The sequence below is a fragment of the Miniopterus natalensis genome, chromosome 13, assembly GCF_054644295.1.
Source record: "Miniopterus natalensis isolate mMinNat1 chromosome 13, mMinNat1.hap1, whole genome shotgun sequence".
Taxonomy (NCBI): domain Eukaryota; kingdom Metazoa; phylum Chordata; class Mammalia; order Chiroptera; family Miniopteridae; genus Miniopterus; species Miniopterus natalensis.
The window spans coordinates 28,016,723-28,032,118 of NC_142093.1; the positions used below are offsets into that span (position 1 = coordinate 28,016,723).

The 15,396-nt window shown below is 37.9% G+C and overlaps 2 protein-coding genes across 5 annotated transcripts in view; one reads left to right on the forward strand and one right to left on the reverse strand.

Moving 5' to 3' along the window:
* ASB3 (ankyrin repeat and SOCS box containing 3) overlaps positions 1-15,360 on the reverse strand; it is a 62,549-nt gene extending 47,189 nt beyond the window's left edge. Inside the window, exon 1 of one of the 2 annotated variants that reach the window (XM_016222160.2) lies at positions 15,295-15,360. The gene's annotated coding sequence lies outside the window, so the exon portion shown is untranslated. Of the gene's footprint in view, positions 1-2,316; positions 2,428-15,294 lie in introns of those variants that run through there. The other variant, XM_016222162.2, reaches the window with a different exon arrangement.
* CHAC2 (ChaC glutathione specific gamma-glutamylcyclotransferase 2) lies at positions 2,658-10,656 on the forward strand. Of its 3 annotated transcripts, none has more exons than XM_087823556.1 (3): positions 2,658-2,798; positions 7,885-7,920; positions 9,099-10,656. In XM_087823556.1, the coding sequence occupies exons 1-3, from the start codon at positions 2,664-2,666 to the stop codon at positions 9,483-9,485; spliced, it is 558 nt and encodes a 185-aa protein (XP_087679682.1). In that variant the 5' UTR covers positions 2,658-2,663; the 3' UTR covers positions 9,486-10,656. The 3 variants fall into 3 exon arrangements, 2 of the variants coding, with proteins under 2 accessions (XP_087679682.1, XP_016077649.1); XM_016222163.2 differs by having other exon boundaries at positions 9,102-10,656; XR_001603896.2 differs by lacking the exon at positions 2,658-2,798 and adding an exon at positions 6,269-7,456 and having other exon boundaries at positions 9,102-9,139.
* Positions 15,361-15,396: the final 36 nt, after the last annotated feature.

Sequence of the window (15,396 nt, forward strand, 5' to 3'; positions counted from 1 at the left end):
ATTAAATCTAAACTTACACATGGTCACAAACTTAATAAAAGGCTGTAAACTGCAGAAGTTGATCGTACAATGAGCTAAATAGCTAAGGTTAGCTATGGATGAATTTGATCAGATCAACTGGTCCATTACTAGGGAAGTGAAGATATTTATCACAGAGCACTTAATTATTCAGTTAACAGTTACTTACTGAGCACCAACTGGGTGATTAACAATGCGGAGGATATAAAGATGATATAGACACAGATTCCACCTCAAGCTATGTACAGTTTCATAGAAATGATGAACACATGTGACTCAAAATAAAAAGCAGGAAGTGCCATAAGAGAAGTAGAGGTAAGGAGCCATCATAGTCAAAGAAGGGAGAACTGCTTCAACCTGGTGAGCCTTAAAAGAGAGATAGGGAGGACTGGACAATGGGCAGGACAGACAAACCAAACTTAGAGAAACGAACAATCGAGGGTGAGTAAAGGGCAGTAAATAAGGGAAACAATTATTTCACTTTATAAGGAGGTTTAGGTAAACAAAGAGCAGTGGGAAAATGAGGTTAGAGAGGTAACTAAAGCCAAACTGTGGAGACTCTTGAATATTAAGCTATACTCTTTTGAACCATGTTAATTTCTAGCCAAGGCCATTACATCCAAGTTACACGCACATGCGTGTGCGCACACACCTCTTAGGGCAATTGTTAAGTAAATTCATCTAATACAAGAAAAAAAATTCTATGTAGGAAAACCACATACAACACAAACAAGACTACTACTCCAAAGACAGCACCTGAATAAAAAAGGCATGCATCTTTTTCTAAATTTTACTGATTTTTCTCATAGGACAATGCTAATAGATCCAGATTACAGGCAATAATCTGAAAAAATATCAGAACTGGGAAATATCTTTGAGATTCTTATGGGAAGTAGAAGTCAAAAGTAATGAACGGTAATAGCAGGATCATTCCCTTCAACCCTCAATACCAACTAGATAACATGAGTAAACTGTTTATGATTTCCTTTTATAAAAACCTTCCTATGTTCTAGACTGAGAGTACAAAAAAAATCACGTGATATATAAACCTCAAATGGATCCTGGATAGGTGAAAAAAAATAGCTACAAAAGCAATTTTGAGATAATTAAGGAAATTTGAATATGGAACAGATATTTGACGATGTTATTATTGTTAATTTTCTTAGATGTGATAATGGATGGCGCTGTGGTTATTAGGAGAATGTCTTTATTCTTATAAGTATTTAGCAGTGAAAAACCATAACACATATAACTTACCCTAAATGTTTTAGATTTAAAAGTATATACAGAGAAAAAAGAAATAACATCTGTGGCAAAATGTTAATTATTGGATGCACATAGAGGACATATGAATGGTCATTGTACTTTTTTTTCCCCTTCAACTTTTCTGTATGTTTGAAATTTTTCAAAAAAGTTGGGGGTGGAGGGAAACTAACCATCCAGGGAATGTGAAACTACAATGTGGAGAAAACATAAAAAGACGTGGTCGTTCTTAAACTCCGTTTTTCTTTGTAGCGGTTTACTAATGATTTCTTAAGAGCACAAATAATACTTTTTGAACCTGGGAGTTTTAGAATTTTTTTAATAAAGCTAAACACCACGAAACAGAAATCCTCAAGAAAGAACAATCACTTGGTAAGGCTTTTGTTTCACATACAGAAACACAGCCGTGACAGTCCAAGTGAGCTTCCTGAACAGCATTCCGGAACAGCGGCTCTCACCAGCAGGTCGTAACATTTTTTAGGGCCCTTGACTTGGAAAAACTCATGAAAACTATAAAGTTTCTCCTCAGAAAAATGCACGTAGACCCCAAATTTTGTATACAGTTTCAGGGGGTTCCCCAGATAGCTTCCAACGCCTGTACATGACCTGAGAACCTCTGGCTACTCTTTTTCTGAGAGAGCTGCTGAGAATACTAAAGACGAAAAAAGTCGTTTTCGCATAAAATTTAAATACATAGGCAAGTTTCGTTGCATTAATAGTAGCTCTTTCACAAGCATAAAACTTCTGCAATAAACTTCCTGCTTTTACTTGAAAGGTAAAAAGACAGATGATTTTTTAAAATGTAAATAAAGTCAAATCTGGATTACATCTCCAGCTTGCGCTCCTCTAGCTGCTGTTACGTGGGCAGAATTCCCGTTTTCAAAGCAGAACAAAATGTCTTTCTACGTGCGAACTGCCATACACTCGTCTTCTCGGCACCCAGAACACACCAGCCACAACTCTGCCCTTTCCCTTCGCCACACGCACCACGCACCCCGCGCACCCCCCGTTCGAAAAAAGGCAGACAGTTCCAACCTCGGAGGCGCAACTCCCGGAAAAGGATTGTGGGCATTGTAGTCCGCTGCACACGCGCGCCAGAGGAAGGGTAAGGTGATTAGCAGAGGCTGCGGGAGACTTCGTTTAGCACACAGACGGTCCACGCTTCCTGCTACCCTAAGCAATAAAATAAAATAACGTTGACCGTGACAGAGCCGGAAAACGCGCCTCGAACTTCAAGTCCCAGCGTGCTTTGCGCCACCACCCAGGGATCGCGGCTGTCAGCGCCTGCGCCCTGCGCAGCCGGTAACTCGCGTCGGGCAAGCTGCAGTTGCGACCCGTACAGTCGTGAGCCGCCACTGTCGCCCCGGAGGTGCTGGCGAAAGATGTGGGTTTTTGGTTACGGGTCGCTGATCTGGAAGGTGGACTTCCCGTATCAAGATAAGCTGGTCGGATGCATCACAGGCTACAGCAGGCGCTTCTGGCAAGGCAGCACAGACCACCGCGGAGTCCCCGGCAAGGTGAGCCTCCAGCCAGTCCCCACGCTACTGTCCCCGCAGCGCTGCCCCCCACCCGCCGGCCCACCTCCGCGGGACCCACACTCCAGCGCTTCGGAGGGCCAGGCATGCGGGTTAGGGGTAATGCTGTCACATCTGTGCTTCTTCCTCGGCCACCTGACTTAACCTCTCCCAAACCTAGGGCACTCCTTCCGAAGCCGCTTGAGATGCTGGTCGTTAGTTTCTTGAGCAGGCAAAAAACGTGGGCACAAGCGCACAAGCTGGCACCAGGATGACGTGCTGGCAAGGTGCCCTCAGTCTTGGCAACCTCTGCCAAAAAAAAAAAAAGGGCGGGAAGATCAATCTTTTGAGTCACCACGGAGTTGAAGTGCTAAAATCAACTTGCAAATTCAGCTTTTTGGCAATTAAATTTGTTGGCATTTCTGCATTTTGAAAGACTTTCATTGGTTTCAATTTAAAAGTGTTTTTCTGGGGTTTCTTTATATCTTTCCAAACATGTATTTTATGGAACCTAAGGTCACAGAAGAACTAGTTTCCAAAATTGCCTTCGGTTATTAAGAAACTTACTTTGATCACTTCGGTTATCAAGTACTAGTGACATTAAATGAGTTCCTGGTCTGTTACTTGAGTAACACAGTATTCATTATATATCCAGCATTATTTTAATGTTTCTCGATGGTTCTTCTCTAAATTATAAATGTAAGTTCTTCGATCCATTTTTCAGTCAGTCACAAAGACATTCATCTCAATATATTTTTGTACAGAAAATCAGTAGCAGCTCACTGCTTATGGAAATCAGCCTTGTACTGGCTGCAAAACAGCTAATCTGTAAGGAACACTTAGTCTGGGAACTAACAATGTGGATAATTTGAACACTTGTTTTAATTAACCTTAATAAATTTTTTATTGCTTATATTTTCTCTAAAATACTTCTGAAAGTTGTATTAGCTTGATTACCGTGTTTTTTCTTTTTATTTTTATTGTTGTTACTATTGGAGATTTAGAGATGTCCCCATTTCCTCCCCTTTGTGCCCCACCAAATCATCACACTGTTACCGGTGTCATGGGTAATGCATACATGTTCTTTGGCTAATCCCTTCACCCTCTTTCAACCAGTCCTCTCTGACAGCTGTGAATCTGTTCCATGTATCCATGCCTCTGTTTCTATTTTGTCCTTCATGAAATTCCACATATAAGTGAGATCATATAGTATTTGTCTTTCTCTGACTGATTTATTTCACTTAACATAATCTGATAAATACATAATAAAATACTCTGACCGTTATGAGCTTAGTGTTTTTTAAAAAGACATTAATATTGGTCCAAAAGCACGATATCTAAAATGCTAGAAATTGGATGTAGAAAGGGAATGGGGTTAACTCCAAAGAAATACCTGCAGTCATGGAAAGGGGACAGGCCAGGTGTGAAGTAGTTTGCACCTGCTCATAAAGAGACATAGGAATAAAATCACAAAAAGAGCCTGAGTTAGAAGTCATTCCACCTCCACTAGAGTTGGTTAATTAAGAATTTGGCTTTAAGGTAGACAGATGACTTGAAAACAGGAGCGACTTAAAGCAAATGCACATTATAGGCCAACAGAAACTTCATGGCCAAATTATCTCCAAGAATGTTATAAAACAATATTTAAGACTTGAAAGAACTAAGTTAAATAAAATGCTTTTTAAGTTGTCAGATATGAACACTTAAAATTTCCATTCTGAGGAGAAAAGCCTTAGCCTAGGCTCCAATTTTAATGACCAAATATTAAATATTTACAAATTAGGTTTAATAGCATATTTTACTACTCTAATCCTAACCAAAATGTCTATGTTTGCTACACAGCATACTGAGATATGTACACTGAGAATAGACTGATAAGAAATTGTCAAGTCAGTAAAACACAGTTCTTACAACATGTGCCCTGGCCAGGTGGTTCAGTTGGCTAAGCATCATCCTGTGCACCGAAAAGTGACTGGTTAGATTCCCCTGCCTAGGTTGTGGGCTCAATCCCTGTTTGGGGGCATGCAGGAGGCAGCCAATCAACGTATCACTCTCACACAGGTCTCTCTCTATCTCTATTCCTCTCTCTTTTCTCTTTCTAAAAATCAATAGAAATTTAAAACAACAACATGGTTCTTTAAAAGAAGGCAGCTATAAAAGCCAGTATCTCTCTTCTTACTTAAATTTACTAAAAGATAAGGCAGGGAAGTTAGGGGGAAATGACTACAATAGTTTTTAAAACTGTAATAGTTTTACACCTACTTTTATTTAAGTCTTTTGAGTTGCAAATTATCGTAGCAAATTAAAGGAGAGTCTCAAGTACTAAACATTTTCTACTTCACATTTTCATTACAATGTATCACCAACCTTATATAAATATTAACTGTCTGACAAACAATATAAAAACCTACAGAAATACCCATCAAATCAAAATAACATAAATGCTATATAGGACTATGTTTTTTACAGCAACGTGTGCTCTAGTAAGTTAGTCATCATTAAGTATGAAATGTAATATTATTAAACAAATGTTAGAGTTATTTCCACATACTGCAAAGTGATATTTGTGAGAAAAATATCAAATCTACTTGCTTTATTAAATTATGCTTTCTTTTTGGCTTCATTTAATTTTTTTACTAAGTTTAATCAAGCATCTCACTTATATATAACAAATTGGCAGTTTCCCACCAAATTAAAGATGTTTAAATGTGAAATTTTTTTCACATCAGAGAGAATATAAATTTCAGTTTCAAAAGAGAAGAAACATTTTAACACAAGATAATTGTGAACATTTAATAAATCCCTAACTTTTGTATATCAGAAACATTACTGAAATGAAAGTGCCTATCATTACTCATATTTCATAACTTCCTCCACTTCCATTCAGCTAGAAAGACCCCTTTCTTCAGTTTCAATTCCCTAAAAAAACCATTTAAGTACATTTACAAATTTGCAGTTTCTCAATAATATATATTTACATTTTAGGAGCAAAGAGCTTAAGTTTTAGAAAATATTTCCAAGTAAATATATCAGTATTGCCAGCAGTCCATGTCTGTTTCATCCATAAGCAGTCACAGGGATCCACTGATTTGTCCCCTAAAATGACTCCCTATATAATACTCTGTTTTCTGTTTCAACTGCCACCACCTTAGTCCAGGACTTTACTACCCCTCCTCCTCCTTTCAACAATTACTACTGAGCACTTATGTATAAGTGGGAGACACCTATGCAAACAACAATACTTGGTAAGTTCTGTAAAGGAAACGAATAAAAGGAACAATGGGAGTTTAGAAGAAGGAGCAGCTGTGGCAGTCCTCTGGGAGTCAGCCAAGCCTTTGTGGAGATAGCGGCAGGAGGGTATCACAGGGATATAAAAGGGCATTCCACACTGGGCACCAGTACATCCAAAGACATGAATGTTTGTACAAGTTATAAATGATTCAGTACACTTGAGGGGGAAAGTGGTAAGAAGTGAGGTTTGTAGTTGTCATGCTAAGGAATTTTTATTTTATCTTGTAGAATACAACCCTGAAAAACTCAAAGCATGGGAGTGGCCCAATTTTTGCACTAGAAAGTCATTTTAGGCCCAAATACAGAACAGACTGAAGGGAAGCAAAACTAGAAGCAGGCAGTAAGATCCCTAAGGAAGCGGCTGAAGGATGAAGAGGAACCAGACATGGAAGATAACCAGAAGACGGAGCTAAGCTGGTGACTTGGCTGGATGTAAGGGGAAGCAAGGAAAGGTGCAGGAGAGAGCTTGTCACCTGGACCACTCACAGTTCATTCTCTTACTGAGTATCTACCTCCTTCCCACTCTAATTTGTATACTATATATTTTACCACAGTGATCTTCCCAAAACACTTTTTATCATGCCAGTCATCTGCTACTCAAGCGTTAGAGTAGCTCCTTATTTCCTATTTCTCCCAAATTTCAGCAGCTTCTTATTTTCCACTATCCCCTAATTTCAACTCCACTCTTTGGCTTTTCAAAGCTGACTCTGTCCTATTTTTCCAATTATCTTTCTGAATCATCTTCCCTACATGGGGGACCCTTTCCTAAAGTCAGACACTTGACCTGGTAATAATACTGCCTCTAGGTCCTCACTCCTGAATCACAGTGCCTTTTTGCCATAATTTTATGTTCCATTCTGACCACTCGAGACTCAGAATTCTTACTACACTTAATACCATACATCTTAGCCCTTAAGTATTCTCTACCTATTTCACATGTTAACTTCTTATTCCACAATTACAATATAAGCTCTTGGAAGCAAAACTCAAGGCTTTTCCTTTTCTACAACACAGAGTAGGTATTCAATAAATAGCTAATTCACTTAGAATTTGAAAGTATTATGGCAGTACCTATATGACCCACACCCATATATGTACCTCATTGTAGCATTACCTTAAGTAGAAAACAAGTCAAATCTAAATGTCCAACAACACAGGCATGTCAATACCTCACTGATTATAGGATATTATAGAACTATTAAAATGTGTGAGAAGACTAACAGGAAAATAAACAAACAAAATCCAAAATCCCATATATTCCATGATTACAAATTATCTATACAAGTAGACAAAGACTAGAAGGAAACAGCAACAAAGATGACACCAGTAATCTGAAAGATTTAGGCTATGTGCCAGACAGTGGGCATCAAGTAAGTAAAATTGTGGTTTATAACAATTCTTCTTTTAAAATGTTTTTTTTTATTGATTTTTTTTTTTTTTCCAGAGAGAGAGGAAGGGACAAAGATAGAAACATCGATAAGAGAGTAACATCAATCGGCTGCCTCCCGCACAGCCCCTACCAGGGATTGAGCCCGAAACCCAGGCATGTGCCCTGACCTCCAGGTCCTGGGTTGACGCTCAACTGCTGAACCCCACTGGCCCCACTAAAGCAGATTCTCTTAATGCACTTTAAAAGTTATCATAAAACATAAGAGTTTTTTAAAAAAGTGTTTAGTATGAGCAAATGAAGTTAAAATATTCCATGTCAACAATTTGCTAATGCTCAGTTGATGAACTATAATTCAGAAATCTATTTATTTATTTATTTATTTATTTATTTTACTTTTTTTTTAAACAGCCTGGAAGAGTTGTGACTCTTGTTGAAGATCCTGGGGTATAGTATAATTTTTTTTTTTTTTTGTATAGGCTTTATATAAGTTGAGATGTTTCTCAGTTTTAAATGAAATTGTATTGACAGTAGTTACAATTTCAACTGCACTAGATCTAGAATTCCTTTCTATATTCACCTGTTGAAAACAGTTGGATGAAGAATGCAAGGTAGACTACAAAAGAAAACCAAATAGCATGTAGTCTCATTTACTTTTCTTAATGAGCTTGTTGATTGAGGATTTTGTGGTCCTCTTTGACATGAATGAAGCCAGCCCAACTACCATTAAGAGCCAAATGGAAACCTTAAAGCTCTCCTCACATTTGCTAGGAGTCTGATACATTTTCAAAACTGAGCTATCAGCTGTTACAGTGTGTATATACTTTTCTCAAGAACTTAGAAAATCTGTATTACAAACTGTAAATCTAGCTTATATCACAGGTATTTTATTAATAGTAAAAAAAATATTTGCAGCTAAAATACATTATTTTTACTGACACTTTGTTCATGGGCTCTCTTGACAAAAGAGGTTGTCATGTAGTATTCTGGATGGAGTAATCTACAAAGGATATTTGGAAGTTTAGGCAGTGAAGAAATGAACAAATAAAATGAAACTTGCTAAGGCCTTAAATAGTTGATTACTAAAGAGCTTTTAAAACATAGAACTCTTTTTGCAAAAAAAAAGGAACACCTAATATGTAAAAAGATAAATTATGCTCAAGCTGAAGGGGGTTAGGATGTCCAAACCCTCCTGGCCAGCACCCCACCACTCATATCCAGACAGCCTCTGAGGTAGGCTCCATGGTGGCTTTAACACTCCTTGCAGCAGTTTGGAAACTACTGCCCTGTACCATCAGTGAAATGCCTATGGATTTAAGCTTTAGAACTGTAGTTTTAATGACCAAATGAAGACCTGTTATTTTTTCATTTCAGGCTCATTAGATAAAAAACATACTCTCAAAGATTTAAACAAAGACAAATATCCTAGTGTCCAAGGAAATAATTTTTTCAGACTGAAGAATTTAAAATGATTTCCTTTATTGTTTAATATGTACCTTTTCAAGGCACTTAAGTAAAACTGCATTGATTTCTAAGAACATACAAGATATTTTCTTACATCACAACGTACTTTCACCTATTTAAGCCTTGTAAATACTAAATAATACATTCTTTTCATTTTTCAGCAGGGTTGTGTATGGGGTGTTGCTTACAGACTGCCAGCAGGAAAGGAAGAAGAAGTAAAAGCATATCTTGACTTCAGAGAGAAGGGAGGCTACAGGACCACAACAGTCATTTTTTATCCAAAAGATCCCGTTACAAAACCATTCAATGTGTTGCTATATATTGGAACATGTGATAATCCTAATTATCTTGGTCCTGCACCTCTGGAAGACATTGCTGAACAGATTTTTAACGCAGCTGGTCCAAGTGGAAGAAATACAGAATATCTTTTTGAACTTGCAAATTCCATTAGGAATCTTGTGCCAGAAGATGCAGACGAGCATCTTTTCTCTTTGGAAAAATTAGTAAAGGAACGTTTAGAAGGAAAACAGAATCTCGATTGCTTATAAAGACCTAATCATTGACTTTTCCAGAAAAGCAGAACTTTCAGTCATCAAAGAATAGTTGTACTGCACAATGACAGTATGATTTGGAAATGTATTTACTTGAAGATCTTATTTATTTTTAATGTTGTAGTCAAGATATCATCAAAATTTATAGTTTAATTGCAAGTGTCCTGAAACACATACATACTCAAAGTATAAAGGTATAGTTAAAGAAAAAAATTCAGGTTATAATAATATAATGATTTCCTAACTATATGATATTGAACACTTGATCATGAGAAGTGAGTTCTTTAGAAAAATACAATGAAAGACTCAGTTCACAGCTTGTTTTTTAACCAGAGTAAAAATAATTTCATGTTTCATATCAATACTATTTTGAATTTGCACAGGGTTAAATCAAAAGTTCAGTAAATATAATAAGGTATACCTTCAATATATTCCTATGCAATAATTCTGTAACCATGGGTTAAAATATATAAGCTTAAAAGAATGTATAATTAGAAATATATAGTAATATAGATAAGATTTCAGCCTTAATTATGAATTTCCTTGTTCAGGTATTAAATAGTATCCTTTCCAATTTAAGCCAAAAAAAAATAGCATTTTTAATATAAAAATTCCCTTGAAATTATAATGTACTATATCTCTCCTTTTTTGAATAAATGCATAAACTCATTCAGCTAAAAAAGCACAAATTACATAATATAAATTCACTAACAATGTAGTCTGTCAGTAACTTGTGTTAATCTTATGGTGAAATTTTTTTAAAAGATTTTTCTAATACAAATTAACAAACATATATAAAGTGAAAATTTGGTGTTTTAAATAGCTTTCAGAATTGTAAACTTTTTAAGTAAGAAATGGCATTACCTAATCATTTACTATACAGATTTTTCCCCCTTCTGTCCTGTCACTTGAACAAAGGTATCCGTTGAATAGTGTTGATGGTGCCACTCAAGTAGGAAGTATCCACATACATTATTAATTCATGTAGAATTAGCCTTGATTCAGACTAATACAGATTATTTCTAATTATAAGTGATTTCCTTCTCAATAGGATATAGTCTCTCTAAAAATCTTTCAGTATGAAAAGAATTTCAGTATCACATTAAATCTAATATGAAACAATAAAAATTCTTCAAACCCAGGCATGACTAATAATACAGAATAAAAAAATAAAGCTGTCCTGTGTGGTGATTTGGAGGGGGGTGGGGGGTAGGAGAGGGTATAGAGGGGATCATGGTGATGGGGGAAAAAAGAGCATTCTAGAGGAAAGAGACATAAGTAAATATAAAAACTAATATAAATAAATAAAGCTGTCCTGCATAGTAGGCACAGTAGTCCTTTTCATGTTTTTGTATTTATTAACACCTTACTTGGTAATTTACTCAGCTATAAAGCTTTTTAAATATTTTCCAACATTTTCAATATTAGTTTTCCAGAAGCCATTTCACTTGTCCTGTACAACAAGAAAGGTACTGACATTCACTAATAAATATCTCATAAGGATATGCCAGGCACTTTATATATAGAAGCATTTTCTTCATAACGCCTCTAAACTTGTTTCCCTAGTAACTTGCATACAGTTATACATCTAATAAGTAGCAGAAATCCAGGTTTCTGATTCTTAAGCACAAGATCTTTCTACAATATATTTTAAAAACCATCTGAACTTAACCACCTTAACTACCTTGCATCTTTTCTTCAAGAGGTAAACAAGGTTAATGTTTTATATAATGAAATAGTATGTAACTTATTACATAAAGATGCTAGAGTTGATTTTAATAGATATTATAGATTCCAACAAATATAATAGGCCTATCCAAGATTCACATGCTGTAGCTCACAATCACAATCACATAGCTGAATTCAAAGATCTAACCATTTATTTTACAAACAAACTTGGGTCCAAAGGAGTTTGTAACTTCCCAGTGATTCTTCTACCACTTAATACATAACAGAATATCAAGAGGGAGGGGTTACTCTGTGATCCTTATTTATTTATTTAATTTATTTATTTTTAAATATATCTATTGATTTCAGAGAGAGGAAGGGAGAGGGAGTGAGAGAGTTAAAACATCAATGATGAGAGAGTCCTCACTGATCGGCTGCTTCCTGCACGCCCCCTACTGGGGATTGAGCCTGAAACCCAGGCATGTGCCCTGACTGGGAATTGAACCACGATCTCCTGGATCCTAGGTGGATGCTCAGCCGCTGAGCCACACCCAGCCAGGCACTTTGTGACCCTCATTTAAATGCCTTTCTAGCTTTCAGTTAGAAGTTAGACAAGCCCTGCCCAGTGTGGCTCGGTTGGGTGTCGTCCTGTGCACCATAAGGTTGCTGGTTCGATTCCTGGTCAGGGCACTTGCCCAGGCTGCAGGCTCAATCCCCAGTAGGGCACATGCAGGAGGCAGCAAGATCAATGTTTCGCTCTCACACTGATGTTTTTCTCTCTCTCTCCCTTCCTCTCTCCCTAAAAAATAAAAAAATTTTTTAAAAAGAAGTTAGACGAGAAAATATGTGAACATATCTGTGGCATACCATCAACATTAATAGGGAGACCCTGTTCTAAAAGGCCCAGGAACAGGAACTCATTTTCACTGAGATGGGGAGAAACACAACTAAAATGGAGAAGTTAAACAGTACTAAATTAGAGAGAAGCTAGGGTTTGGAACCTCCAAACCAGCAAGAATCATAAAAAAGGTACCCTTTACCTAGAGCTTACTTTTGTTAACAAAACTAAGTCTCTCTTCACTGCCCTTGGAAATCACTTTCAAAACATTTTCTCTCATTGTGACCTAATCACACACAGACCTCAGGCTCTCATTTCTCAGAATACAAATAGGTGTTATATATTAGGAATTCAAGTATGAATGTAAACCCTACCCTGAAAAAAGACACTTGTAATATAAATCTCTAATAAGTGGATTTTTTGAAATAGGTGTTTCTACTCCTACTCCAGGCCAATCTTAAATTTCCTTTTCCCACTCCCAAACAACACATTCATTCTTCAATCTACCAAGAACTGTAAATAAGTACCATTTTATAAACATCACCTCCATATACAGAAAGCTTATCATTTAGGTCGGGTGGGAAACATCTGGCCCGCAGGCCATATACAGCCCAAGAAATCATTCTGGTCTGGCCCTGCCAAGGCAAACCACAGGCAGAACTTGAAATTCAATAAAATTCAATTAAATGTTTGACCAAATATAGCAGGCTAATTTTTAAGTTGATAACTCTGTATGGCCCAAGAATGATGTTATGAATATACAAACAGCCCTTGGCAGAAAAAAAGTTCTCCACCCCTGATTTAGGGAAACAAAGATTGTTGTGATGTCAACTTTGAATACTTGAAAGCATGAATGTGACCCATTTCTTTAAGGCTGATTTTAAAAGTCTGATCATTGTCTACAGATAATGCATTTCATCTTAAATAGGGAAAATACATATTTTTCATTTTCTGCTTAATAAAGTATGTGAATGTGTACTAATTTACATCTTGATAGTGCCACTTAACTTTACCATGTAAAGCATTACATAGTACCTGATATAATAAGTATCGTCTAATATTACTTTTAATTACATATTCAGAATACCATGGGTTCAGTATCTCTGAGATTCATGATTATAATCATGCCTATAGCTTAAAAACCATATTTAGATATTTTTCAAATATTTTATAGTCAACATTTTGTGCCATTATATTAGATTTCTCTTTTCCATAGGAATATATAATTTTTAAATCATAACTTTGGAGCAGTTGTAAATATCAATGTAAGCAACATACTCCTATAATTTACCATCCCTGATTCTTTCAAAGTCAGTTATATGATAAACATACTTAAAGTTCCCTCTCATCACATCTTGTTAAAATTTACAAATGAAATATTCCAATTATGCCTATCTTTTTTTCAGCAAAAATACTGTGACTTATTTTCTATGAATTTATCCAGCTTTTAATCAATTTTTATGCATTTCTAAAGCCTTAAAATAAACTCACCTTAAGCATACAGTAACAACTCAAAGATTAGTGGAATGATTTTTTAATCCTGTGACTACTCTTCAAAGAACTTTAACTCCTCTGGAGACAACTACTAAAATTATTCTTCTATGTCAAATTTATATGATGAAAATTAGTTTTATTGAGTTTCAGGGTTTTTTCATTCTTCTTAAGGTTCATTTTACCTTTCTAAAATATGATTTAGTAGTTCACTACTAATTTCTTGGTGCTTTTATTTAACTGTACTGAACCTCTTTGTCATAATGGTTTGCCAACACACATACACACATTCTATAACTGGAAAAACCACCACTTAACCCTACAGTTTCTTCCAGTTCTCCTATCCTTCACAGAATTTTTTTAACTACAGTGTTCTATTTCCTTACTAACTTAACTCCCCTCCAATCTAACTTCATTCTGCTGTCCTCCACCTAACTAGTGCACTCTCCAATCTTCAACGACCCCCTCCCTGCTTCAACCCAAAGATCTCCGTCTTCATCCTTCTTTACAACTCTGATGCATCCGACACTAGTGACCCAACACCTCCTATCACTAAGGGGAAGAGAGCAGAACATTTCACTATATTTACATTTACATCTTAGACTGTGTTTATCAGCTACACAAACTCATTAAATGCTAGGCTTCAATGACCATCTTTACTTGGCAAATTTCCAATCTTCAGCCTACTTTTTCAAACTCTTTATAATTCTACATGTCTTATATATAAGGCACCTACACACACACTCAAAATTTAGTACACTAAAAACAATTCACCTCCTTTCCCAACTAGAAAACTTTTGTCCCACATTACCGCCTTGCATATGATACACATTAAATGTTGAACAATGATTAAAATAGAAGACACACCCTGTGGGCTCTCACTGCACCCTCTCTGCCTAAAAAGAAAAACTCGATGCAGCACCCAGCCTAGACCAAAGAGTGCAAGTGGAGCAGACCTCCGGCTAAGGCCGTGCTTGGACCGCGGGCCTGGGCTTGGGGTGCTGCGAACTCAGCTCCGGGGTACACGCCTGGGAGGGCCCGTCGGTGAGGAAGGGCGTGGTGCTTGGATCCTCTGCAAGAGATGGCACTAGGTTTGCTGGGACGCCCACGAAGGGACCACAGTGGCATGAAGGCCACCGTGACACCCTAGGGTGCTTGGTGGCTGCAGAACTGTGGGGACACAAAACTTTTTGTCTTATTTTGAATACAAACAGACGTATCTTAAACTCACGTGATTCATAATCTCGCATTCACCTGGCCCTGAGCCTCACATAAGAAAACTAGCTTCTTTCATAAAACAATCCAGCTTCATCTATGGGATGAAGGAGGAGCCCCACGGGGGGTAAAAAATGTAGGGACAAGCGATACCTAGCGGCCGTCCCATGAGGAGAGGCTCCGTCCCTGCCAACCTCGGAGAATCACAGTGTCCTTGTTCTGTGACAGGTTTCCTCAGCTCAGGCACCCCACGCCCAGGGCTGCGGAGACTGAGCAAACTCCCCGCGTTAGTCCTTTGGGGCTAAGTACAGAGGTAACCACCGCCCCAGAGGAGGCGGCGAGCAGCTTCCAGCCGGACAGGCGAGGTGCCGATGCTAGATGCCGAGAAACGGGAGGAGAGGAGCCGCGAGAGGGAAAGCAGTCGGGAACACCGCCACTTCTCACTCGGCGCTCCTTCCGATTCTCGCGTCTAAAGACCAGCACCGCCCCGTTCACACTCTTCCTTCCCGCGCCCGTGCGGGTCAAACTGCTGCCCACTGCTGGAGGACCGCGCGGGCGGCCGGACAGGGCGCGGCCACCGCCTCCCGCACTCACCCGCTCTCTGTGCCGTCACTTCGCCGCCGAAAGGACTTGGTCCGAGGCCCTGTCTTCAGGGGTCCCCTCCCGGGAAGCCACCCCGTTCGATTCCCCAGCGAA